The sequence below is a fragment of the Lethenteron reissneri genome, chromosome 68 (genome assembly GCF_015708825.2).
Source record: "Lethenteron reissneri isolate LAM-NWPU_2019-01 chromosome 68, ASM1570882v1, whole genome shotgun sequence".
NCBI lineage: Eukaryota > Metazoa > Chordata > Hyperoartia > Petromyzontiformes > Petromyzontidae > Lethenteron > Lethenteron reissneri.
Window position 1 is genome coordinate 3,477,616 of NC_083846.1, and position 26,203 is coordinate 3,503,818.

At 50.7% G+C, this 26,203-nt stretch overlaps 1 protein-coding gene across 1 annotated transcript in view; it reads right to left on the minus strand.

Annotated features, from left to right (window-relative positions):
* Positions 1-8: 8 nt before the first annotated feature.
* LOC133360396 (E3 ubiquitin-protein ligase Mdm2-like) overlaps positions 9-26,203 on the minus strand; it is a 26,719-nt gene continuing 524 nt past the window's right edge. The window contains exons 2-5 of the mRNA XM_061579100.1: positions 7,104-7,176; positions 6,188-6,468; positions 5,203-5,286; positions 9-2,190 (exon numbers count right to left, since the gene is read on the minus strand). Of these exons, the coding sequence (XP_061435084.1) occupies positions 1,597-2,190; positions 5,203-5,286; positions 6,188-6,468; positions 7,104-7,173 (1,029 nt within the window). The 5' untranslated portion in view covers positions 7,174-7,176 and the 3' untranslated portion in view covers positions 9-1,596. The remainder of the gene's footprint in view (positions 2,191-5,202; positions 5,287-6,187; positions 6,469-7,103; positions 7,177-26,203) is intronic.

A 26,203-nucleotide genomic window follows, 5' to 3' on the forward strand; every position in this document is an offset into this window, starting at 1 on the left:
ATTAATAAAAAAACATTGTGGTTGAAGTATAATAACCGAACACAATACAGGATATCCCGACAAATTTAACGTGAAAAATATCTAAACCTGTCCCCAAACATGAACTCAAGCACAATATATTCATTTACTTTTTGAAACCGCTCCGTCAAATCAACAACAAGGCAACTCCTATGACTAATTGGGAATGGGATGCAAGCGTAGGATTGATCACCCTGTCGCTGGCCGCCTTTGGGGAGGGTGTATAGTGAGAAAGGCCGAAACACCCTGGGAACCAAAGGTTCACTACTGACGATGCGCTCCCCAAATGTCACCAGGCTCACTATTCATGAACTCTTGGAAGTGCTTGCACAAAGGATAGTAACATCTCATCCTGTGTTCTTGGAATCTTACTTTTGTTTTCGGGGGGGAAAGTGATCCAAGGTCATAAAAAAGACTTCAACAAATCCCGAGGGACTCCATTCAATCCTCAGAACATCAAGGCAAGCTTTGAATCCGGCCACGTGTTTCCCAACGGTTGCGCGTGGGGAGGGGGGACTCTGCCGTCCGGGTCTTCTGCTCCGTGCGGTACCCTGTGCGTGCCTGTGCATGCATGCATCTGACGCTCGCCAGGCCGTGTGCTGCAGATTGCCGATTGTCTTTCCAAGTTCTCTTGCATCCTTGCAGCGACGGCCCGCTTCGGTGCTCCAGACGCAAAACGACGTTAAAGATGCGGGCGTCTGCGCGGATGGTTTTTGGTTTGAGAACGAAACGCGTGGCGTGACAACAACAACCGTTGAAACGAAAAAATTATAATAAAAAAAATTCACAATGAACCACGAAACAAAAACACAAGACGTGGCATAACCCCTCCCGACCCCCCCCCCGCCCCCCGCCAAACAAACATTCCCTAAACATTCCTGAAAGAGCAGACACGTTCCAACCCTGCGGCGCCAAAAATTTGTTGACCGTGTTACGGAGAACATCGGCAAAGAATGTCCGAACCGGTCACGGGCCTCCCCCCCCCAGGTCCTGTCCTTCCCCCCGCACCTCCGATGAGCAATGGTTTGGCTACGTCTGGTCCGCAAGAAGTTCAATGTACATTGTTGATCCGTAACAGAGGTTTTTTTTTGGGGGGGTGGGGGGGGGTTAGCCATCTAACACCTCGATTATGGATAATATTGGTCGTGAAAGCCTACGAGATAAACTGTACATTGTTCTTCGTTCCCCCTGCACCTCTCCGATTAGTGACGGTTGGCTACTTACGTACGTACAGGTCGACTTAAACGAGTACCTGGTGCAGTGTTTTGTAAAAACAACTGCCCCGGCAGGCAATACGGGGGAAGATGACCTTTGACACTTGGTCTTTTGCGTGGATTTTTCTCGCCGGGTCGTCCGGTTTTTATTTTGTTCCCCCCGCATTTAGAATTGATGACGCATTTTAGGTATTTGGCTGCAACTCGAAATTGCCGCGCGATTGAAAAGCAACTTCGTTGAGCTGCCAGGTCGCTTCTGAATAAAATAAGCTACACAACACAGTGGGGACCTTACCCGATAAAAAAACATTTTTGTTAGAAAAAAATAGTTTAAAATAACTTTTGTAATAGTTTCTTTGGCGGACTACGACACGAACGTGCGGATTACGAGCTGGATGGGGCCCCGGCACACGGGGCACGGCCTGTGCTGCCCGTGGAGCCTCTGGGCACAGGCGAAGCACGACACCAAGTGGCCCGTTCCCCCGTGCACGATCGTCGCGTCCCGTCGGCGCACGCGGCAGATCACGCACGTCTCCGTCAGCCCGGCCACCGCTCGCTCCTCGGTGGCGGCCGCTACCGCCGTCGAAGCCTCCTGCTGCTGCTTTCCGCGGCGCTTTGCAGCAGCAGCAGCGGCGGCGGCCATTTTAGCTACCCTGGCAGCCATTTTGACCCCACCGCCGCCATGTCCAACGGCCGTCGCGTCTTCTCCGTTCCCTTCTCCGTCCCCTTCTTCGTCCTCCTCTTCGTCCACCACCTCCACGTCCTCCTCCTGCGCTCCCACCTCGGCGTCGGCCAGAGCCACCGCTGCCACCTCCTCGTCGTCCTCCTCCTCGTCCGAGTCACTGCCCGGGTAGATGCCCGAGTCTCTCTGCGAGTCTCTCCGCGGGGACCAGCAGTAGAGGCAGTAGCGGTGGGACAGCAGGTTCACGATGAGGCACTCGCTGCAACGCCAGCTGCCCTGTGTGCCGAAAACCACCAAAAGATACACGTTTAGAATATCCCCTCGTTATTCGTGAGGGATACGTTCCAGAGATGTTTCGCGGGTGATTTCGGCCTACGAAAATCACGCGCTGTGTTTGCCCACTATCACCGTTCCTGTTCCCTCTTCACATTGCCATGATACGGCTACCACTCATCAACCCCCATTCATTCATTTAATCCATTCATCATTATTTACTGTCAGAATAATTATTCTCATTAAGTGGATATCACTCATTAAGCCCATTCATTCTATTTATTCATAATTTACTGTTATAATAATTATTTTCATATGTCTATCACTCATTGACCCCATTCATTCAATGCATTCATCCATCATTTAACTGTCATCAATTTCGCTTTCACCTAATTAACGCATCATCACAGATTTGCCTCCTCTCATCTATTGTATTCACCTCATCTCCACCATTACACTCACACATTGTACCTTTCTTGATTCGCTGTAAAGCGCCTTCGTTAAGGCGCTTCATCAATTCCGATAAGATCTCATAACTTTATATCTCATCGCTTTATCTCTCGTCGCTTTATCTCTCGTCGCTTTATCACTCGTCACTTTATCTCTCGTCGCTTTATCTCTCGCATCACTTTCTCTCTCTCGATGCAGCAGTCGTGTAGAGTTTCAGATGCGAGATTCGTGGATAGCCAAACATCGCGGATGGCCAAGTTCGTGAATAACGAGGGAATATTTTTTTTGATCCCGTGGCTCTCATAGCTCTTATGCAATCCCTCATGGCCTTCCACCTTGTCTCTCCTCTCTCCTTACACCACGGATGAGGTGGGACGTTGCTCGGTTTGCTCGCTTGTGCCAAGAACCAGGGCACCGCAGTGGCTAGGAGATGTTAACCACCTCGCTTGGTAGACAGGGGGTCGTGGGTTCGATCCCAACCCTGACGCCTGCTGCTGTATATTTGGAGTTTGTGTCTCTCATCATCATCACGGTGGCTATGAGATGTTAACTACCTCGCCTGGTAGACAGGGGGTCGTGGGTTCGATCCCAACCCTGACGCCTGCTGCTGTATATTTGGAGTTTGCGTCTCTCATCATCATCACGGTGGCTATGAGATGTTAACTACCTCGCCTGGTAGACAGGGGGTCGTGGGTTCGATCCTGACCCTGACGCCTGCTGCTGTATATTTGGAGTTTGCGTCTCTCATCATCATCACGGTGGCTATGAGATGTTAACTACCTCGCCTGGTAGACAGGGGGTCGTGGGTTCGATCCTGACCCTGACGCCTGCTGCTGTATATTTGGAGTTTGCGTCTCTCATCATCATCACGGTGGCTATGAGATGTTAACTACCTCGCCTGGTAGACAGGGGGTCGTGGGTTCGATCCTGACCCTGACGCCTGCTGCTGTATATTTGGAGTTTGCGTCTCTCATCATCATCACGGTGGCTATGAGATGTTAACTACCTCGCCTGGTAGACAGGGGGTCGTGGGTTCGATCCTGACCCTGACGCCTGCTGCTGTATATTTGGAGTTTGCGTCTCTCATCATCATCACGGTGGCTATGAGATGTTAACTACCTCGCCTGGTGTACAGGAAGTCGTGGGCTCGATCCAGACCCTGACGCCTGCTGCTGTATATTTGGAGTTTGCGTCTCTCATCATCATCACGGTGGCTATGAGATGTTAACTACCTCGCCTGGTGTACAGGAAGTCGTGGGCTCGATCCAGACCCTGACGCCTGCTGCTGTATATTTGGAGTTTGCGTCTCTGATCATCATCACGGTGGCTATGATATGTTAACTACCTCGCCTGGTATACAGGAAGTCGTGGGTTCGATCCCGACCCTGTCGCCTGCTGTAGGAGTTTGTGGTCGCGTGGATTTTTCTCCGGGTCCTCCGTTTAATCCCTCCACATTTAGAATCAACGTCACGCGTTCAGAGTGTTTAGCTGCTATACATTTCCACGTGATGATGATAAGCCACTTTGTTGAGCTCTCATTTGTGGCCTGGTCGCTTCTGAAAAAGAGCTACAGGGCTCAGTGGGGCCTTACCTGGTAAAATAAATTTTTTTTTACATGAATGTTGCACAGGTGTGTGACACGTGTGTGTGTGTGTACAGGCGTGAGTATTGTACAAGTGTGCATGTTGTACAGATGTGTATGTTGCATAGGTGTAGCGTGGTTGTGTGTGTGTGTGCTGTATAGTGTGTGTTTTGCACGCGTGTGTGTAGAATGTGTGTAGTGTGTGATCTGGACAAAGTCCCATCAGTGAGTTCCTCCGGCAAGCAAAGTCTGCTTTGGCTGGATCATGCCCAGCCACCGCATGCCTCAACAGCTTTTGTTCGGCCGGATCGAGGGGGCTAAACGGGCGCGGCACGGGCTAGAGAAGAGATGGAGTGATGTGGTACAGGAGGACGTGGAGCTGAGTGGACTTGCCGATGACTGGTACCAGCGGTGTCAAGATCGGCCTCTGTGGAGGAGGCTCGTGAAGGACGCTACTGGGCAGTTGGAGGCAGTCGCCCTCCATGAACAACGGAGGGCAGAGGAGCGACGCTCACAACAACGAGCGGAGCGCCGGGTGGCTAAAGCACAGCAAGTTGGCACAGTAGCAGGGCACAGGTGGTGCATCGGCCCAGTGATCTCAGTCAGTCGACCCGTGGCACCTGCTGGGTCTGCCCCGTGACCTCCTGCACCTAGCCTGGCACAGTAGGGGGCACAGGTGGTGCATCGGCCACTCGTCTCAGTCAGTCGACCCGTGGCACCTGCTGGGTCTGCCCCGTGACCTCCTGCACCTAGCCTGGCGCAGTAGGGGGCACAGGTGGTGCATCGGCCACTCGTCTCAGTCAGTCGACTCGTGGCACCTGCTGGGTCTGCCCCGTGACCTCCTGCCAGCGGGCGTTCGACACTTCACGTGGCCTCAACGTGCACCTAGCATGGCACAAGCGTCGCGGTGACGTCACCGCCACTGAGTGGCGGTTGTTGTTGTTGTTGTTGTGTGTAGCATGTGCGTGTGTGTGCCCACTTACGCTGGGAAAGGCCGTGTGTGCACGAAGCACGGCAGAGCCGAGGCCTCCTGCATCCGCACCCACAAACTCCGTCTCGCAGGGGCTCTGCGACAGACCAAAGACAAAGATCCCCCACCCACCGTGTAGCCTTTAACAGATTGAGGGGCAAGTGCTGTTAGCGAGCAGCAACCTATGAAGGCAGGTACGGCGCACGAGGGGGGGTGGGTGGCCAGCAACCACGCCCGACCGCCTTTGTCTCCCCAGTGGCGATGTTTACTACACACCGCACCGGGTGCTCATTTGAGGCCGAGTCGACCTAGGGGAGGCCCAGGACCGGTTCAGATAATCGTCACCGGTGTTGGCCGTGAGCTCAGTGTGAAAAATAAGAATAGATTTTACTCTTTATGGTAATACAGCAGGGATGTGCTAATATGTTCAATACACCAAATAGAAACCTACTGATTGGCCTACACCAGAGACAGAAGCCTTCTTTGTGGCCTAGTCTCACCACCAGTGTCAGACCAGAGACTAACTTCAAAAAGCGAACAGCACAAGCACAATGCACGTACCAGAGCATTTGATCCTGGCAAAAAGGTCCCATAATACACACAGCTCACTCAGCGCACACTCACACCCTCAGGACGGTCCAGTCCACGGGCCGTCGTGAGCCTCCCACCACCACGCCACGGCATCACCAGAATCCAGAGGTCGCAAACGGGTTTTGATTCTTTACCCGTACCCGACCGCACCAGGGTCGCAAACGGGTACCCGTACCCGGCCGTACCCTACCCGTACCCGGCAGCGAGCCCAGCAAGCGCGGCTTACCCTACCCGGCCGGGTACGGGTAGGGTAAGCCGCGCTTGCTGGGCTCGCTGCGTCCCCGTGGCACGGCACGGCCGTGTCGGTGGCAAAGGCGGTCCGTGTCCGTAGACGGTTCGCCACGACGCTCCCGGGGGGGGGGTTGCAACGCCAACCGGCTCGCTAACTCGCTCGCTCGCTCACTCGCCTCCTCATCGTCGTCGCCGTCGCCCATCCCGTCGTGCAGGTAGTACTCGTCGCTCAGCACGGACGACACCTCGTACTCCTCGTCGAACTCTCGGCCCGCCGCGTCCGACCCGGAGTCGAACCGGGGCTCGCCGGCTCCGGGGTGCGCCGGCGGTTGCGGCGACGGCGGCCGGTGAGGCGGCGGCACCGGCAAGGACGACGACGCCGTTGCCGCGTGCTGAGATGCGGCCCAAGCGGCCGTGCGGGCCTGCTTGTTGGTGGGCGCAGTGGCGGCCTCCATCGCTGAGGGCGAAGCGTCGTCGCCGGGTTACGGCGGGCCATCGTTTGGGAGAGAGCGACGAGGATAACGGGCAGCGAACCGGCGATTGTGAGATGTACGTACGTTTTCAATCTCGATGATTGAAAAGTTCATAGCTCCCAGTGGCATCCTAATATCAGAAGGAAGAGAGCGTTCCAGACGGCCGCAGAATCGCACATCTATGTCTGTATGCATGCACGGTGAACTTCTTTCGCACCGTCCGTAGCCAACCGTGGCTAATCGGAGGTGCCGGAGAAGGACAACAAACTAAACAATGATGAAAGGTAAAGTCATATTGCGCTGTCTTTGGGTTGTACGCCTTCTGGTGTCATCTGGTCCAACACCATGTGAGACTAGGCTCTAAAGAAAGCCGTCTCGGGTGTGGACCAATCAACTTCAAGGACAGTGCATATATTATCAGAGTTATGTTTTTTGTTTGCATTATGACTGCAGGTATTGTGGTCTATGCAAACATGACTCCTTGTAAAAAAGGTGTCAGTTTTGTTGCCAGATAAAAGGGTAAAAAAACAATTATCCTGCAATGATTTTGTTTGGATCAAGGGGGAGAGCTGCGGTCCGCGCTGAATGCGGTGGTGCCATGTGCACCCGTGCCCCTTACCGGAATCGGATAATTTCCTCCGAGACGACCGTGCCGGGTTCTCCTCAAGGTCACGGCAATGGTTGGGCATCGCCTGCGAAGGAGGTCAGAGGTCAGAGGGCACGGGGGAGGTGGGTAAAAAAGACAAAAATTAAAAAAAATAAAACATCATCATGGGACCTCGTTTGGCAGGACCAAAACGTGAGAATAGGTTTTTGCCTTTTTTCTGGCAACAAAACAGTTGTGTTACGATGTTAAAACACCAAACTGAAACCTTTTACAAGGATTAATTTGTCTTATTGGCGAGCGGTAGCGCAGTGGTTAGCGCACTGCACTAGGCACTCAGTGAAACAGAGTTCAATTCCAGCTCACCACCAATAACAGTGGCAGCGAATGTTTGAACCGGTCCTGGGTCGTTCCCTAGGTCGACTCAGCCTCAAAATGAGTAACTGGTGCGGTGTGTATTAAACACCGGCACTGGGGAGACAAAGGCGGCCGGGCGTGGTGCTGGCCATCCACCAGAGGTCGCAAACGGTTTTTGATTCCTTACCCGTACCCGTACCCGTACCAGGCCGCACCAGGGTCGCAAATGGGTACCCGTACCCGTTCCCTACCCGTACCCTACCCGAAATGAGTGACAAACGGTGACTCACCAGTGACTCACGGCCTACCCGTACCCGTACCCGGCCGCACCAGGGTCGTAAACGGCTACCCGTACCCGTACCCGGCCGGGTACGGGTAGCCGGGTATCGGGTAGGGTACGGGTATCGGGTACCCGGTTGCGACCTCTGCCATCCACCCCACCCCGGCATTGGCGTGCTATGTCGGCATTCATGGGCGGTGCTCCTATCAGCACTTACCCCCTGCAATTCATGAAACGCTACACAGAATCAGAATAATTATTTATGCCGGAAGAATCTGATGAGCCATCAAGCTCTTTTTCGCAGGCGTCCAATTCGGTGCACGGGGTAAGGACGTTACAACAAACAAAATAAAAACACGATAGGAGTGCGAAGCACAAGAGTGGTAAACAAATCACCAAAACACAAACAAATACAACGAAACCATCCCCACCCATCCTTCCAGACAAGGCTCACCCGAGGTATTTTACTTTTTTTTAAAGCGACCTGGCCACAAATGATAGCTCAACAAAGTGGCCAAATCACTTGGGCATTTATAACGGCAAAATAATCTAAATAGTATAAACGCACGTTTCTAAACGTGGGAGGGGAAAACCGGATGGCCTGGAGAAAAAAATCCACGCGACCACAGAGCAAGAGAGATGCACATTCTAAATGTCATGAACTTTAAAGATATCACGAAGCGATAATTTATCCGGGTCGCAATAAAAATAATAAATAATAATACTAATAATGATATCGGCATCATCAACCGGAGGACCCTGAGAAAAAAGAAACCCACACGACCACGGGGTGAGAGAGAGAGACACGCAAACTCCAAATATACAGCAGCAGCAGGCGTCAGGGTTGGGATCGAACCCACAAACTCCTGTATACCAGGCGAGGTAGTTAACATCTCCTAGCCACCGTAATGATTATGAGAGACGCAAACTCCAAATTTACAGCAGCAGGCGTCAGGGTTGGGATCGAACCCACAAACTCCTGTATACCAGGCGAGGTAGTTAACATCTCCTAGCCACCGTAATGATTATGAGAGACGCAAACTCCAAATTTACAGCAGCAGGCGTCAGGGTTGGGATCGAACCCACAAACTCCTGTGTACCGGGCGAGGTAGTTAACATCTCATAGCCACCGTGATGATGATGAGAGACGCAAACTCCAAATATACAGCAGCAGCAGGCGTCAGGGTTGGGATCGAACCCACAAACTCCTGTATACCAGGCGAGGTAGTTAACATCTCCTAGCCACCGTGATGATGATGAGAGACGCAAACTCCAAATATACAGCAGCAGGCGTCAGGGTCGGGATCCAACCCACGACCTCCTGTGCACCAGGCGAGGTAGTTAACATCTCATAGCCACCGTGATGATGATGAGAAACGCAAACTCCAAATATACATACAGCAGCAGGCGTCAGGGTTGGGATCGAACCCACAAACTCCTGTATACCAGGCGAGGTAGTTAACATCTCCTAGCCACCGTGATGATGATGAGAGACGAAAACTCCAAATATACCGCAGCAGGCGTCAGGGTTGGGATCGAACCCACAAACTCCTGTGTACCAGGCGAGGTAGTTAACATCTCCTGGCCACCGTGATGATGATGAGAAACGCAAACTTCAAATATACAGCAGCAGGCGTCAGGGTCGGGATCGAACCCACGACCTCCTGTGTACCGGGCGAGGTAGTTAACATCTCCTGGCCACCGTGATGATGATGAGAGACGCAAACTCCAAATATACATACAGCAGCAGGCGTCAGGGTTGGGATCGAACCCACGACCTCCTGTGTACCGGGCGAGGTAGTTAACATCTCCTGGCCACCGTAATGATTATGAGAGACGCAAACTCCAAATATACAGCAGCAGGCGTCAGGGTTGGGATCGAACCCACGACCTCCTGTGCACCAGGCGAGGTAGTTAACATCTCCTGGCCACCGTGATGATGATGAGAGACGCAAACTCCAAATATACATACAGCAGCAGGCGTCAGGGTTGGGATCGAACCCACGACCTCCTGTGTACCGGGCGAGGTAGTTAACATCTCCTAGCCACCGTGATGATGATGAGAGACGCAAACTCCAAATTAACAGCAGCAGGCGTCAGGGTTGGGATCGAACCCACAAACTCCTGTATACCAGGCGAGGTAGTTAACATCTCCTAGCCACCGTGATGATGATGAGAGACGCAAACTCCAAATATACAGCAGCAGGCGTCAGGGTTGGGATCGAACCCACGACCTCCTGTGTACCGGGCGAGGTAGTTAACATCTCATAGCCACCGTGATGATGATGAGAGACGCAAACTCCAAATATACAGCAGCAGGCGTCAGGGTCGGGATCGAACCCACAAACTCCTGTGTACCAGGCGAGGTAGTTAACATCTCCTAGCCACCGTGATGATGATGAGAGACGCAAACTCCAAATATACCGCAGCAGGCGTCAGGGTTGGGATCGAACCCACAAACTCCTGTGTACCAGGCGAGGTAGTTAACATCTCCTGGCCACCGTGATGATGATGAGAAACGCAAACTCCAAATATACATACAGCAGCAGGCGTCAGGGTCGGGATCGAACCCACGACCTCCTGTGTACCGGGCGAGGTAGTTAACATCTCCTAGCCACCGTAATGATTATGAGAGACACGCAAACTCCAAATATACAGCAGCAGGCGTCAGGGTTGGGATCGAACCCACAAACTCCTGTATACCAGGCGAGGTAGTTAACATCTCCTAGCCACCGTAATGATTATGAGAGACGCAAACTCCAAATATACAGCAGCAGGCGTCAGGGTCGGGATCCAACCCACGACCTCCTGTGCACCAGGCGAGGTAGTTAACATCTCCTGGCCACCGTGATGATGATGAGAAACGCAAACTTCAAATATACATACAGCAGCAGGCGTCAGGGTTGGGATCGAACCCACGACCTCCTGTGTACCGGGCGAGGTAGTTAACATCTCATAGCCACCGTGATGATGATGAGAGACGCAAACTCCAAATATACAGCAGCAGGCGTCAGGGTCGGGATCGAACCCACAAACTCCTGTGTACCAGGCGAGGTAGTTAACATCTCCTAGCCACCGTGATGATGATGAGAGACGCAAACTCCAAATATACAGCAGCAGGCGTCAGGGTTGGGATCGAACCCACAAACTCCTGTGTACCAGGCGAGGTAGTTAACATCTCCTAGCCACCGTGATGATGATGAGAGACGCAAACTCCAAATATACCGCAGCAGGCGTCAGGGTTGGGATCGAACCCACAAACTCCTGTGTACCAGGCGAGGTAGTTAACATCTCCTAGCCACCGTGATGATGATGAGAGACGAAAACTCCAAATATACAGCAGCAGGCGTCAGGGTCGGGATCGAACCCACGGTTTCCTGCATACCAGGCGAGGTAGTTAACATCTCTTAGCCACTATAATGATGATGAGACACGCAAACTCCAAATATACAGCAGCAGGCGTCAGGGTCGGGATCGAACCCACGACCTCCTGCACACCAGGCGAGGTAGTTAACATCTCCTAGCCACCGCGGCGTGCCCATTGTCATGCAGTTTTAGGATATCACGAAGCGATATTTTATCAGCGTCGCAATGAAAATAAAACGATAATAATGATGATGATATCGGCATCATCAACCGGAGAACTCGAAGAAGAAAAAAAAACTCACACGGCCACGGGGTGAGAGAGACAGAGAGACACGCAAACTCCAAATGTACAGGTGGGGGGGGCACGTTTTTCTTTGTCGTGTATGATGTCGTGCATGATGTCGTGATGAAGTCACTCGACATTCCTCGCAAGGCGAGAAGCTATTTTTTTTAAAGGCGCACCCTAAGACAGTGACACACACGCGCGCACACAGACACCAAGACACACAAAAGACAAAGGTCCCCCGTGTAGCCTGAACGGACTGTAGGGGCAAGTACTGTTAGCAAAGGCCAGCACGGCACACGAGGGGGTGGGTGACCAGCACCACGCCCGGCCGCCTTTGTCTCCCCAGTGGCGATGTTTTTACGCACCGCCATCCAAGTACTCATTTGAGGCTGAGTCGACCTAAGGGAGGCCCACCCAGGACCGGTCCAGACAATCGTCACCGTGGTGCTGGCAGTGAGCGGGAATCGAACCCGGGTCCGCCAGGTTCGTAGCGCAGTGCGCTAACCGCTGCACCACCGCTCCCCACTCCAACACACGCACCAACACACACACCCACGCATACCTATACACACACACACACGCATACCTATACATAGGCGAGTGCACACCCACACCCCCACGCATACCTATACATAGGCCACTGCACACCCACGCAACTTACGGAACACAATGCGTGTCTTACACGCACGGATCATCATCGCCGATCGGCCATGATCAAGTGATGCAGCTATCAAGTGATGCAGCTATCAAGTGATGCAGCTATCAAGTGATGCAGCTATCAAGTGATACAGCTGTCGAGTGATACAGCTATCGAGTGATACAGCTATCAAGTGATGCAGCTATCAAGTGATACAGCTATCAAGTGATGCAGCTATCAAGTGATGCAGCTATCAAGTGATGCAGCTATCAAGTGATGCAGCTATCAAGTGATGCAGCTATCAAGTGATGCAGCTATCAAGTGATACAGCTATCGAGTGATGCAGCTATCGAGTGATGCAGCTATCAAGTGATACAGCTATCAAGTGATGCAGCTATCAAGTGATGCAGCTATCAAGTGATGCAGCTATCAAGTGATACAGCTATCGTGCTGTGACGGTTCCACCTGAAGACGGAAGCTTGTGTTGCCTCCGAAACGTCGTGATTTTTATTTTATTTTTATTAATTTAACATTTTTTACCTACGTGACTTTACCGAAAAAAACCTAAGAATATGAATCCTTGCAGTCACGAAAGCTTCAAATCTAGAGTTAAGGGAATCATCGTTTTTGTCACACTCGGGGGGGACGCGGGGGGCTATCTCTGTATCTGTGCGTTTTAAAAGCCTCTGCTATAAATAGGCTCCAGGCAGGGAACACGCGCACAGAACGAGGCATTAAATAAATACCGCGTTCGGCTGCGAGCCCGACGCAATCTCCACCCAACCACCGCAGTGAACTCTGGCCGAGGAATCACGAAACCGGTTGTGTTTTGCCCGTAAGCCATCGAATTTCCACGTGACGGCCGCATTCTCTCTCGCGCTCGACAACAAAAGTGAGGGGGGTGGGTGGGTAGGGGCAAGAGATACTATAGCAATGCCTAACCCACCCACCCACCCACGATTTTTAAATTCTTTATATTAAGTTCGCTTGCTTGCTTGCGTGCTTGCTTGCTTGCTTGCTTACGACCGTGCAAATCTTTCGGTCGTTTTTAACCCATTTCCCGTGATCCAATCGAGCTGACATTTTGCACACAGACTCGTTGTGCGAGACAATTAATGTACGTGAAAAAAAAAATCCTAAATTTTACACTGTTTCGGGAAAATAAATTAAATATTTAATTACCAATTGCTTAATGGTGGCAGACAATCATCTGACCCATGGGTGGCAGCCATCTCAAGCCAGAGGACGAGAGGACTCTAGCCGCCACGCATATAAAGGATTTAGAGTGCAAAACTTTGTTTTTACTGGTTATACTTATTTAAATCCTTTATATTAAGTTCGCTTGCTTGCTTGCTTAGGACCGTGCAAATCTTTAGGTCGTTTTTTTAACCCACTTCCCGTGATCCAATCGAGCTGACATTTTGCTACACAGACTCGTTGTGCATGACAATGCATTTTCGAGAAAAAAATTTCCCAAAAATTTTACACTGTTTAGGGAATTTTTTAAAAAATATTTAAGTACCAATTGTTTAATGCTGCCAGACAATCGTCTGACCCATAGGTGGCAGCCATCTCAAGCCAGAGGACGAGAGGACTCTAGCCGCCCCGATGCCACGCATATAAAGGATTTATAGTGAAAAACGTTGTTTTTACGGGTTTACTTGTTCCGTATTGTAGCCACGTCACTAGCACACACACACACGCACAGACACAAAGATCCCCCAAATATAGCCTGACACATGCAGACTGTTAACGATTAGCACCTATCAAGTCCGGCACTGTTAGCACACGATGGGGTGGGTGGGCAGCGACCACGCCCGGTCGCCTTTGTCTCTCCCGAGCGGCGACGTTTACGCACCGCGACAGGGTAGTGATTTTGAGGCCGAGTCGACCTAGGGGAGGTCCAGGGACCGGTTCAGATCATCGTCGCTGGGTTGGTGGCCGTGAGCCGGAATACGAATTCGGGTCCGCCGGGTTTCGTAGCGCACTAACCACCACACTACCGCCCCCCCCCCTCTCACACGAGTACAACAACAACATTCGCCACTAAGTGGCGGTGACGTCACCACGACGCTTGTGCCAGGCTAGGTGCACGTTGAGGCCACGTGAAGTGTCGAACGCCCCGCTGGTAGGAGGTCACGGTTCAGACCCAGCAGGTGCCACGGGTCGACTGACTGAGATGAGTGGCCGATGCACCACCTGTGCTCGTTGTTGTGAGCGTCGCTCCTCTGCCCTCCGTCGTTGTTGGAGGGCGACTGCCTCCAACTACCCAGTAGCAGCGTCCTTCACGAGCCTCCCCACACGAGCACAAAAACAAAGATCCCCCGTGTAGCCTGTAACAGACTGTTGGGGCAAGTGCTGTTAGCGAGCACCTATGAAGGCCGGCACGGCACACGAGGGGGTGGGTGGCCAACACCACGCCCGGCCGCCTTTGTCTCCCTAGTGGCGATTTTTACACATCGCACTAGGTACTAATTTGAGGCCGAGTAGACCTAGGGGTAGCCCAGAACCGGTTCAGATAATCTTCACTGGTGTTGGTCGTGAGCGGAAATCGTAGCGCAGTGTAGCGCGAACCGCTACACACAGATACACACATGCACATACACACAGACACACACACATACACACAGACACACACACACATACACACAGACACACACACATATACACACACACACACATATACACACATACACACATACACACACACACATACACACACACAGACACACACACATACACAGACATACACATACAGACACACACATACACACATACACACACACACATACACACACACAGACACACACACAGACACACACACACATACAGACACACACCTGGGCGTGGTATGAAACCTGCAGTCGGGAATGTGCCCGTACAAGTCCAGGGGGGGGGGGAGAACACCTAACCACTGTGGGAAAAGCAAAATTTTTTAAATAATATTTTTTTTTATTTGTGTTAAAACAAGACCCAAATGCTGCCTTTTAAACGGGTTGCCTGTCGGGGCAAGCGTTGTTAGCGAGCACCTGTTAAGTAGACCACGTGGTGCAGCGCACGTCTGGACGTGCTTCACAATCTCATTGAGGTGGTGGGAAGCGGAGGAGGGTGGTGGTGTAGTAGCTGCACGTGTAGTAGCTGCACGTGTAGTAGCTGCACGTGTAGTTGCTGCACATGTAGTAGCTGCACGTGTAGTAGCTGCACGTGTGGTAGCTGCACGTGTGGTAGCTGCACGTGTGGTAGCTGCACGTGTAGTTGCTGCACGTGTGGTAGCTGCACGAGTGGTAGCTGCACGTGTAGTTGCTGCACGTGTAGTAGCTGCACGTGTAGTAGCTGCACGTGTAGTAGCTGCACGTGTAGTAGCTGCACGTGTGGTAGCTGCACGAGTGGTAGCTGCACGTGTGGTAGCTGCACGAGTGGTAGCTGCACGTGTAGTTGCTGCACGTGTAGTAGCTGCACGTGTAGTAGCTGCTACACGTGTAGTAGCTACTACACGTGTAGTAGCTACTACAGCTAGTACACGTGTAGTAGCGCAGCGTTGCGCTCACCGCTACACACAGACACACATACATACAGACACACACACACACATACAGACAGACACATACATACATACATACAGACACACACACACATATACACACATATACAGACACACACATACAAAGATCACACACACAGACACAAACACACGTGTAGTAGCTACACGTGTAGTAGCTACACGTGTAGTAGCTACACGTGTAGTAGCTACACGTGTAGTAGCTACACGTGTAGTAGCTACACGTGTAGTAGCTACACGTGTAGTAGCTACACGTGTAGTAGCTACACGTGTAGTAGCTACACGTGTAGTAGCTACACGTGTAGTAGCTACACGTGTAGTAGCTACACGTGTAGTAGCTACACGTGTAGTAGCTACGGGCCCCGCACTTTCAAGAGCCCCGCGCTAAATGCTTTCAAGCTATCAATTCCGTTTCAGTGATTCTGCACTTGCTCTATTACTATAGTACTATACCACCTTCAACTTTTACGAACGACCCCTGGGTGTTTAAGGTTAGGGATTTGTCGTATTATCTGGGCTGTGTAGCAAATGAAAAAATACAATCACTTTACTATGCACGTAAAAATTAGTGTTTTAATATGTACGTGTTTGTATAGAGAGGGGGGGGGGGTAGAGAGAGAGGTGGTAGAGAGAGAGAGGGGATAGAGAGAGAGGGGTAGAGAGAGGGTAGAGAGAGGGGGTAGAGAAAGGGGTAGAGAGAGGGGGTAGAGAGAGGGGGTCGAGAGAGGGGGGTAGAGAGAGGGGGGTAGAGACAGAGAGGCGGTAGAGAGAGAGAGGGGGTAGAGAGAGAGGGGGGAGAGAGAGAGGGGGGGGTAGAGAGAGGAGGTAGAGAGAGGGGATAGAGAGAGAGAAGGTAGAGAGAGAGTAGGTAGAGAGAGAGAGGGGGGTAGAGAGAGGGGGGGTAGAGAGAGGAGGGGTAGAGAGAGGGGATAGAGAGAGGGGGTAGAGAGAGGGGGGGTAGAGAGAGGGGATAGAGAGAGGGGGTAGAGAGAGAGAGGGGGGTAGAGAGAGGGGGGGTAGAGAGAGAGGAGGGGTAGAGAGAGGGGATAGAGAGAGGGGGTAGAGAGAGGGGGGGTAGAGAGAGGGGGGTAGAGAGAGGGGGTAGAGAGAGAAAGGATAAGAACGAGAAGAGCAAAGCGTGAAATCTTTCATTTAATAAGGGGGGGGGGGGGGGGTGGCACATAAAGCAAAGCGTTGAAAAAAAGTTACGAAATGATGAACGAAGCAAAGTGCCGACTACATCGATCATCTTCTTGTTTCCTCTGATCGTAAAAAAAAAGAGACACACACACACGCACACACCAGCCCCAGGGCTTGAACCCAGCATCCTCAGAGTTGCTGGCTAAGTTGCCTGTCACAGAGGCATCATCGACACAAAGAAGCTACGACTCTGGGGCCTTTTAAATTCCTTCGGCACGACTGCTTCGACTGGACGAGCCGCATGTCTCCTGCATCCTGGGGTGCGGAGATCTCCGCCTAAATATAGCAACAGCATCATCAGCAGCATCATCAGCAGCAGCAGCAGCATCATCAGTAGCATCATCAGCAGCAGCAGCATCAGCAGCAGCATCAGCAGCAGCAGCATCAGCAGCAGCATCATCATCAGCAGCAGCATCGGCATCATCAGCAGCGCAGAGGGACGATGTCCATCCATGGCACGTCATCATCATTGTCATCTTTGTCGTCATCACTGTCGTCGACATCGTCATCATCGTCGTCGTCATCATCGTCGTCGTCGTCGTCATCATCGTCGTCATCATTGTCATCATCGTCGTCATCATCATCATTATCATCATCATTATCATCATCATTGTCATCATCGTCGTCATCATCGTCATTATCATCATCATCGTCGTCATCATTGTCATCATCGTCGTCATCATCATCATTATCATCATCATCGTTATCATTGTCATAATCGTCGTCATCGTCGTCGTCATCTAGCAGTGGAGTGACTCAATTGTGTCGCAGCAGCAATCGACGTGATGTTATTGGAACCATATTCTTGGTTCTTTCGGTAGAGTCACGTAGAAGGGAAGTAATAAAATAATAAAAATAAAACATAATAAAATAATTATTATGAATCCCTGCAGTCACGAAAGCTTTAAATCGAAAAGTTATTGGAACCGTTGGACCAACATTTGGCCCAAAGTTCCACAGTTTCATCTTGATTTGAAGCTTTCGTGACTGCAGGAATCCATACTCTTTGGTTATTTTTTAAATATTTTATTTTCTACCCACGTGACTTTATCGAAAGAACCTAAGAGTATGGATTCCTGCAGTCACGAAAGTTCAAATCAAGATTGAAAACAAACTAATTTCGTGGATTCGCGGTCAGCGGTCCATCAGCCCCGGAACTCACCTACCCACTCACCTACCCACTCATTCACCTACTCACCCACCCACTCACCTACCCACTCACTCACCTACTCACCCACACGCTCACCTACTTAGCGGTACATCGGCCCCAGAACTCACCTACCCACTCACCTATTCACCCACTCACCCACCCACTCACCTACCCACTCACTCACTTACTCACCCACCCGCTCACCTACTCAGTGGTACATCGGCCCCAGAACTCACCTACCCACTCACCTACTCACCCACTCACTCACCTACCCACTCAGTCACCTACTCACCCACCCACTCACCTACTCACCCACCCACTCACCTACCCACTCACTCACCTACTCACCCACCCACTCACCTACCCACTCACTCACCTACTCACCCACACGCTCACCTACTCAGCGTTCCATCGGCCCCAGAACTCACCCACCCACTCACCTACCCACTCACCTACTCACCCACTCACTCACCTACCCACTCAGTCACCTACTCACCCACCCACTCACCTACTCACCCACCCACTCACCTACCCACTCACTCACCTACTCACCCACCCACTCACCTACCCACTCACCTACTCACCCACCCACTCACCTACTCACTCACCTACTCACCCGCCCGCTCACCTACTCAGTGGTCCATGGGACAGGAACTCACCTACCCACTCACTCACCTACCCACTCGCTAACCTACTCACCTACTCACCTGCCCACTCACCTACTCTGCGGTCAATGGACCAGGAACTTACCTACCCCACTCAGTCACCTACTCACTCACCTACCCACTCACTCACCTACTCTGCGGTCAATGGACCAGGAACTTACCTACCCCACTCACTCACCTACGCACCCACCCACTCACCTACCCACTCACTCACCTACTCACCCACCCACTCACCCACCCACTCACCCACCCACTCACCTACCCACTCACTCACCTACTCACCCGCTCGCTCACCTACTCAGCGGTCCATGGGCCAGAAACTCACCTACCCACTCACTCACCTACTCACCCACCCACTCACTTACCCACCCACTCACCTACTCACCCGCCCACTCACCTACCCACTCACTCACCTACTCACCCGCCCACTCACCTACTCAGTGGTCCATGGGACAGGAACTCACCTACCCACTCACTCACCGGTGGAGTGAAAGTTGTAACCGATTTGCACTTTCTGTTCACGTGATAAACCCATTCGCTGTGCTGAGTGGAGGAGGGTGCACGACACATAAAAACTTTTCAATATAAATTTAACTGCAAATGGATACATTTAAATTTTTTGTTATAAAAAAAAGAAAACATATTATGCAGATTCCAAGAACACAGGATGAGATGTTACTATCCTTTGTGCAAGCACTTCCAAGAGTTCATGAACAGTGAGCCTGGTGACATTTGGGGAGCGCATCGTCAGTAGTGTACCTTTGGTTCCGAGGGTGTTTCGGCCTTTCACACTATACACCCTCCCCAAAGGCGGCCAGCGACAGGGTGATCAATCCTACGCTTGCGTCCCATGCCCAATTAGTCATAGGAGTTGCCTTGTTGTTGATAGCCAACATCCCATGGGACTATGCATGGCAGGGGCGTCCTCCTCCCTGAGTCAAGCATTGTTGACCTAACTCATTGTAAAAAAAAAGAATTTTCACCGTTAATAAAATTGTTGGGGGCAATGAAGAGTTTAAGTCGAGGGAGGGACGCGCGGCACGGAGACGGAGCGATGGAATCGGCTCCTGCTCAGGAGCGGCGTCACCCCCGACGTTGCATTGTGAGATCGCGAGCAGGAGGGGGGGGGTGCATGGGAGGCGATTTCTTGCAAAAAGGCCTTCATCCAGGAGTGGATCGATTGCGGCTGATGATACCGATATCATCATTATTGTATTGTCACTGCGACACGGATTAAATATCCCTTGTGATACCTTAAAACGTCATAACGAGGGGTGCCGCGGTGGCTAGGAGATGTTAACTACCTCGCCTGGTGTGCAGGAGGTCGTGGGCTCGAGTCCGACCCTGACGCCTGCTGCTGTATATTTGGAATTTGCGTCTCTCATCATCATCACGGTGGCTAGGAGATGTTAACTACCTCGCCTGGTGTACAGGAAGTCATGGGTTCGAGCCCGACCCTGACGCCTGCTGCTGTATATTTGGAGTTTGCGTTTCTCATCATCATGACGGTGGCTAGGAGATGTTAACTACCTCGCCTGGTGTACAGGAGGTCGTGGGTTCGATCCCGACCCTGACGCCTGCTGCTGTATATTTGGAGTTTGCATCTCTCATCATCATCACGGTGGCTAGGAGATGTTAACTACCTCACCTGGTGTACAGGAAGTCGTGGGTTCGAGCTCGACCCTGACGCCTGCTGCTGTATATTTGGAGTTTGCGTTTCTCATCATCATCACGATGGCTATGAGATGTTAACTACCTCGCCTGGTGTACAGGAAGTCGTGGATTCGAGCCCGACCCTGACGCCTGCTGCTGTATATTTGGAGTTTGCGTCTCTCTCTCTCATCATCATCACGATGGCTATGAGATGTTAACTACCTTGCCTGGTGTACAGGAAGTCGTGGGTTCGAGCCCGACCCTGACGCCTGCTGCTGTATGTTTAGAGTTTGCGGTGTCTCTCTGTCTCTCTGCGGTCGCGTGGATTTTTCTCCGTGTCCTCCGGTTTTTTTCCCTCCACATTTATAATCAAGATCCACGTGATGAGCCACTTCGTTGGCATATCATTTGTGGCCAGGTCGCTTCTGAAAAATAGCTTATTTAGCCGAGTGGGGCCTTATCTGGTAAAAAAAAATAAAAACTATCCACTTAAATTTTTGCTCAGGATATGTTTGTTCTTTTTTTAATGTCGGTGCTTAATACGAATTAACGACAACGTTCAATTATGCTTTGCAGGAGTCTGAGCAAAGGGAATTATGGTGATGATGGGTCTCGGATTTGCTAATAGCCGGGTAAATGTGGTCCTCTCCCCCGGAGGATATGGATGTCTGCTGCAAGGGGTCGTTTTGGGAAGACGTACAGAGAGCCTGAGGGGTCACAGTCTGTGAGATGACGACGACGATGATGATGATGATCTCTAAATTTTTTTTATTGAGGAATTGGAATAATTTCGATCGGATGATGTCTCTCTGCACTGGCTTCCAGACAGAGGTCGCAACCGGGTACCCGATACCCGTACCCTACCCGATACCCGGCTACCCGTACCCGGCCGGGTATCGGGTAGGGTACCCGTTTGCGACCCTGGTGCGGCCGGGTACGGGTACGGGTAGACCGTGAGTCACTGGTGAGTAACCGTTTGTCACTAATTTCCCAACGTCTTGTCTCTTCTCACAATTCAAGTTCCTAGAATCAACCCACCCGCGCCTGCAACATGGCTTCATCCCAGAGGTCGCCATCAGGTACCCGATACCCGTACGGGTACGGCCGGGTACGGGTACCCGTTTGCGACCCTGGTGCGGCCGGGTACGGGTACGGATAAGGAATCAAAACCGGTTTGCGACCTCTTCTTCCAGATGAATATCACAGCAATCTGGTGTGTGTGTGTTATCGATTCCCGCTCATGGCTAACACCAGTGACGATTATCTGAACTAATTATGGGCCTTTCTCTCGGTCGACTCAGCCTCAAATGAGTACCTGGTGCGGTGTGTAAAAACATCGCCACTGGGGAGACAAAGGCGGCCGGGCGTGCTGCTAGTCACCCACACCCTCGTGTGCCGTGCCGGCCTTCATAGGTGTTCGCTAACGACATTTGCCCCAACATTTTGTTAAGGCTATATGGGGGATATTTGTCTTGGTGTGGTCAGGGACTGCAACTCCGATTAGCATTGTTGGCTGAGTATGGTGCGAAAGAAGTTCTACGTAAAGGACTCCTGTACTTACGAACATTTGACTTACGAACTTCCAGAGATACGAACAGACCTGTCCATATGTCATGTAGATGCCACATGAAGAACCGGTGGCATCTACATCTGCAGAACGTTAAGAACCAGTGGCATCTACATCTGCAGAACGTGAAGAACCAGTGGCATCTACATCTGCAGAACGTGAAGAACCAGTGGCATCTACATCTGCAGATCATGAAGAATCAGTGGCATCTACATCTGCAAAACTTGAAGAACCAGTGGCATCTACATCTGCAGATCATGAATAATCAGTGGCATCTACATCTGCAGAACATAACGAACCAATGGCATCTACATCTGCAGAACGTGAAGAACCAGTGGCATCTACATCTGCAGATCATGAAGAACCAGTGGCATCTACATCTGCAGATCATGAGGAACAGTGGCATCTACATCTGCAGAACATGAAGAACCAGTGGCGTCTACATCTGCAGAACGTGAAGAACCAGTGGCATCTACATCTGCAGATCATGAAGAACCAGTGGCATCTACATCTGCAGAACATGAAGAACCAGTGGCATCTACATCTGCAGATCATGAAGAACCAGTGGCATCTACATCTGCAGATCATGAAGAACCAGTGGCATGTACATCTGCAGAACATGAAGAACCAGTGGCATCTACATCTGCAGAACATGAAGAATCAGTGGCCTCTACATCTGCAGAACGTGAAGAACCAGTGGCATCTACATCTGCAGATCATGAAGAACCAGTGGCATCTACATCTGCAGATCATGAAGAACCAGTGGCATCTACATCTGCAGAACGTGAAGAACCAGTGGCGTCTACATCTGCAGAACATGAAGAACCAGTGGCATCTACATCTGCAGAACGTGAAGAACCAGTGGCATCTACATCTGCAGATCATGAAGAACCAGTGGCATCTACATCTGCAAAACTTGAAGAACCAGTGGCATCTACATCTGCAGAACGTGAAGAACCAGTGGCATCTACATCTGCAGAACGTGAAGAACCAGTGGCGTCTACATCTGCAGAACATAAGAACCAGTGGCCTCTACATCTGCAGATCATGAAGAACCAGTGGCATCTACATCTGCAAAACTTGAAGAACCAGTGGCATCTACATCTGCAAAACTTGAAGAACCAGTGGCATCTACATCTGCAGAACGTGAAGAACCAGTGGCGTCTACATCTGCAGAACATGAAGAACCAGTGGCATCTACATCTGCAGATCATGAAGAACCAGTGGCATCTACATCTGCAAAACTTGAAGAACCAGTGGCATCTACATCTGCAGAACGTGAAGAACCAGTGGCATCTACATCTGCAGATCATGAAGAATCAGTGGCATCTACATCTGCAGAACGTGAATAATCAGTGGCATCTACATCTGCAGATCATAAGAACCAGTGGCGTCTACATCTGCAGATCATGAAGAACCAGTGGCATCTACATCTGCAGAACGTGAAGAACCAGTGGCGTCTACATCTGCAGAACGTGAAGAATCAGTGGCATCTACATCTGCAGAACATAAGAACCAGTGGCGTCTACATCTGCAGGAGATTATACAACTTTTAAAGCCATTCCCCGTGTTTAGTGTCCACACCGTACAACGTGTTTGGAATCGACGAGAGCAAAACTGGACTTATGAACTCATCGACTTATGAACAGACCTCTGGAGCCTAAGTCGTGTGTAAGTAGAGGCCTCCCTGTACATACATACACATGCAGTCTTGCTATTTTGCTGCCTGTCCTCAGCTTGGGAATCGATATACTTATGCAATGTGAACTTATACTTGATCTATATCACGTATCTATTTTTAGTGATTTGCTTTCGTTTCCTGTACTTTGCATGACCATAGTGTGTTTGTATTGATTGTTGTTGTAACTTTCGATTGGACATCTGCGGGGGAAAAGAGCTTCATGGCTCATCGGATTTCTCCAGGATAAAAACAAAATTCTGATTCTGGTGTGAGCTAGTATTGATTGTTATGATGGTGTCAATGTGTGACTGGTCAGGTGGGTGATTGATGATAATGACGCTGATGCTGCTGATAAGTAGCTTAATAAATATCATCACTGCACACAACACAAACACGACACACAACATAACCAGCATGCTAACCCAATACATCATCGCCACACACACAACACAAAGACAACGATCCCCCGTATAGCCTTAACAGAATATAGGGGCAAGTGCTGTTAGCGAGCACCTATGAAGGCCGGCACGGCACACGAAGGGGTGGGTGGCCAGCACCACTCATTTGAGGCTGAGTCGATCTAGAAGAAGACCCAGAACCGGTTCGGATAATTCTCGCTAGAATCGAACTCGAGTCGCCGAGTTCGTAGCGCAGCGTAGCGCTAACCGCTGCACTACCGCTCCCCACAATGTTACCACGCACACACACAGAATATCACTACACAACCATCTCTACCCACAACAACACAAACACGACACAATCTCAACATATATTTGTATGTATCTCCAAAACCATAAACGCATAACCAGCGTCACTCACCCTTGTTTACTGTACACCGATATAGGCCTCTACCTGCACGCGAAATTACCTGTCCAGATGACACGGGCATCTCCGCTTTACCTGCCTTGCCCATACCTGTTCACAGCACACCTGTGTGCGCCCGTACCAGTTTCAACATTTACCGGCCCAGATTACAATCTGTCTCAGCTTTACCTGTATAAGTCTTCGCCTGCCTTGCCCATACCTGTTCACAGCACACCTGTATGGACCCGCATCTACAATCGCATTCACCTATCCATGCCATTCCTTTACCGGCACTTACATGTCCATGTCATAACTCTGTAAACACCTACCCCCGTCCCCTGCCTTACCCCTACCAGCATTTACCTGTGCATATTAGAATTGCCTCAATAGTATTAAAATATCTTCACCTACATTTGTCATAATCGTTCGCAGTACATCTTGCATGGGCCCGTGTCTCCGTAACAATGATTTACCTAGTAATAGGTTTTTACCCTTTCAACTGGTACAAAAAACTGACACCTTTATACAAGGCATCATGTTTGCAATAACCACAACACAAGCAGTCAAAATGCAAACAAAAAGAAACAACTCTGATGATGATAATGATTTGCACTGTCCTTGAAGTTGATTGGTCCACACCCGAGACAGCTTTTCTTAGAGCCTAGTCTCCATTGGTGTTGGACCAGATGACGCCAAAAGGCGTACAACTCAAAGACAGCGCACTATCAGAGTATTGAGAGCTCGGGGTAAGCATTTACACTATGAGACATCTCCTTTACCAGTGGCAAAATATAGTAATAGGTTTTTACCCTTTCAACTGGTACAAAAAACTGACACCTTTATACAAGGCATCATGTTTGCAATAACCACAACACAAGCAGTTAAAGGACAGTGCATATCATTCTCATCATCAGAGTTGTTTCTTTTTGTTTGCATTTTGACTGCTTGTGTTGTGGTTATTGCAAACATGATGCCTTGTATAAAGGTGTCAGTTTTTTGTACCAGTTGAAAGGGTAAAAACCTATGACTATATTTTGCCACTGGTAAAGGGGATGTCTCATAGTAGAATTATTTACCTATGCCGGGGACTTGCCTACGTTCAATGTTCATCTGTACACGTGGCGCATTGATGCAGCACACCTATGAATACCAGGTCAGGCCCCGCGGAGTTGTGTAGCCCGACCTGGCCCGCAGATGATATCTTAACAAAGTGGGTCATCATCATCACCACCACTATTTTGCTGTCTTTTCTCGGATTTTCTGTTTGCGCATAGTCACTTTAAGATGTTTTCTTGTTCATGTTTTTGTTTTTTGTTTGTTGCGGTTGCACCCGATTCAAGAGCCGAATGGCTCACAGGGCTATACCTAATAAATGCACTTTGAACGTGGAAATGTACAGCAGCCGCATAATCTAAACGCGTGACGCTGATTGTAAATGTGGAGGGGGAAATCGGAGGACCCGGAGAAAAATCCACGCGACCACGGGATGAAGAGAGAGAGAGACACTGCAAACTCCACTGATATAGCAGCAGGCGTCTGTCCCGTGACCCCCTGCCAGCAGCGAGCCTTCGACACTACGCACCTAGCCTGGCACAATCTCCATGGTGACGTCACCGCCACTTAGTGGTGAACGGGATAAACCGGAGGAAAATCCACGCCACCGCGGAGAGTGACGACGATGATGAGAAACGCAAACTCCAAATATACAGCAGTAGGCGTCAGGGTCGGAATCGAACCAACGACCTCCTGTGTACCAGGCGAGGTAGTTAACATCTCCTAGCCACCGTGATGATGATGAGAGAGGCGCAAACTCCAAATACACAGCAGCAGCCGTCACGGGGTCGGGATCGAACCCACGACCTCCTGTACACCAGGCGAGGTAGTTAACATCTCCTAGCCATCGTGATGAT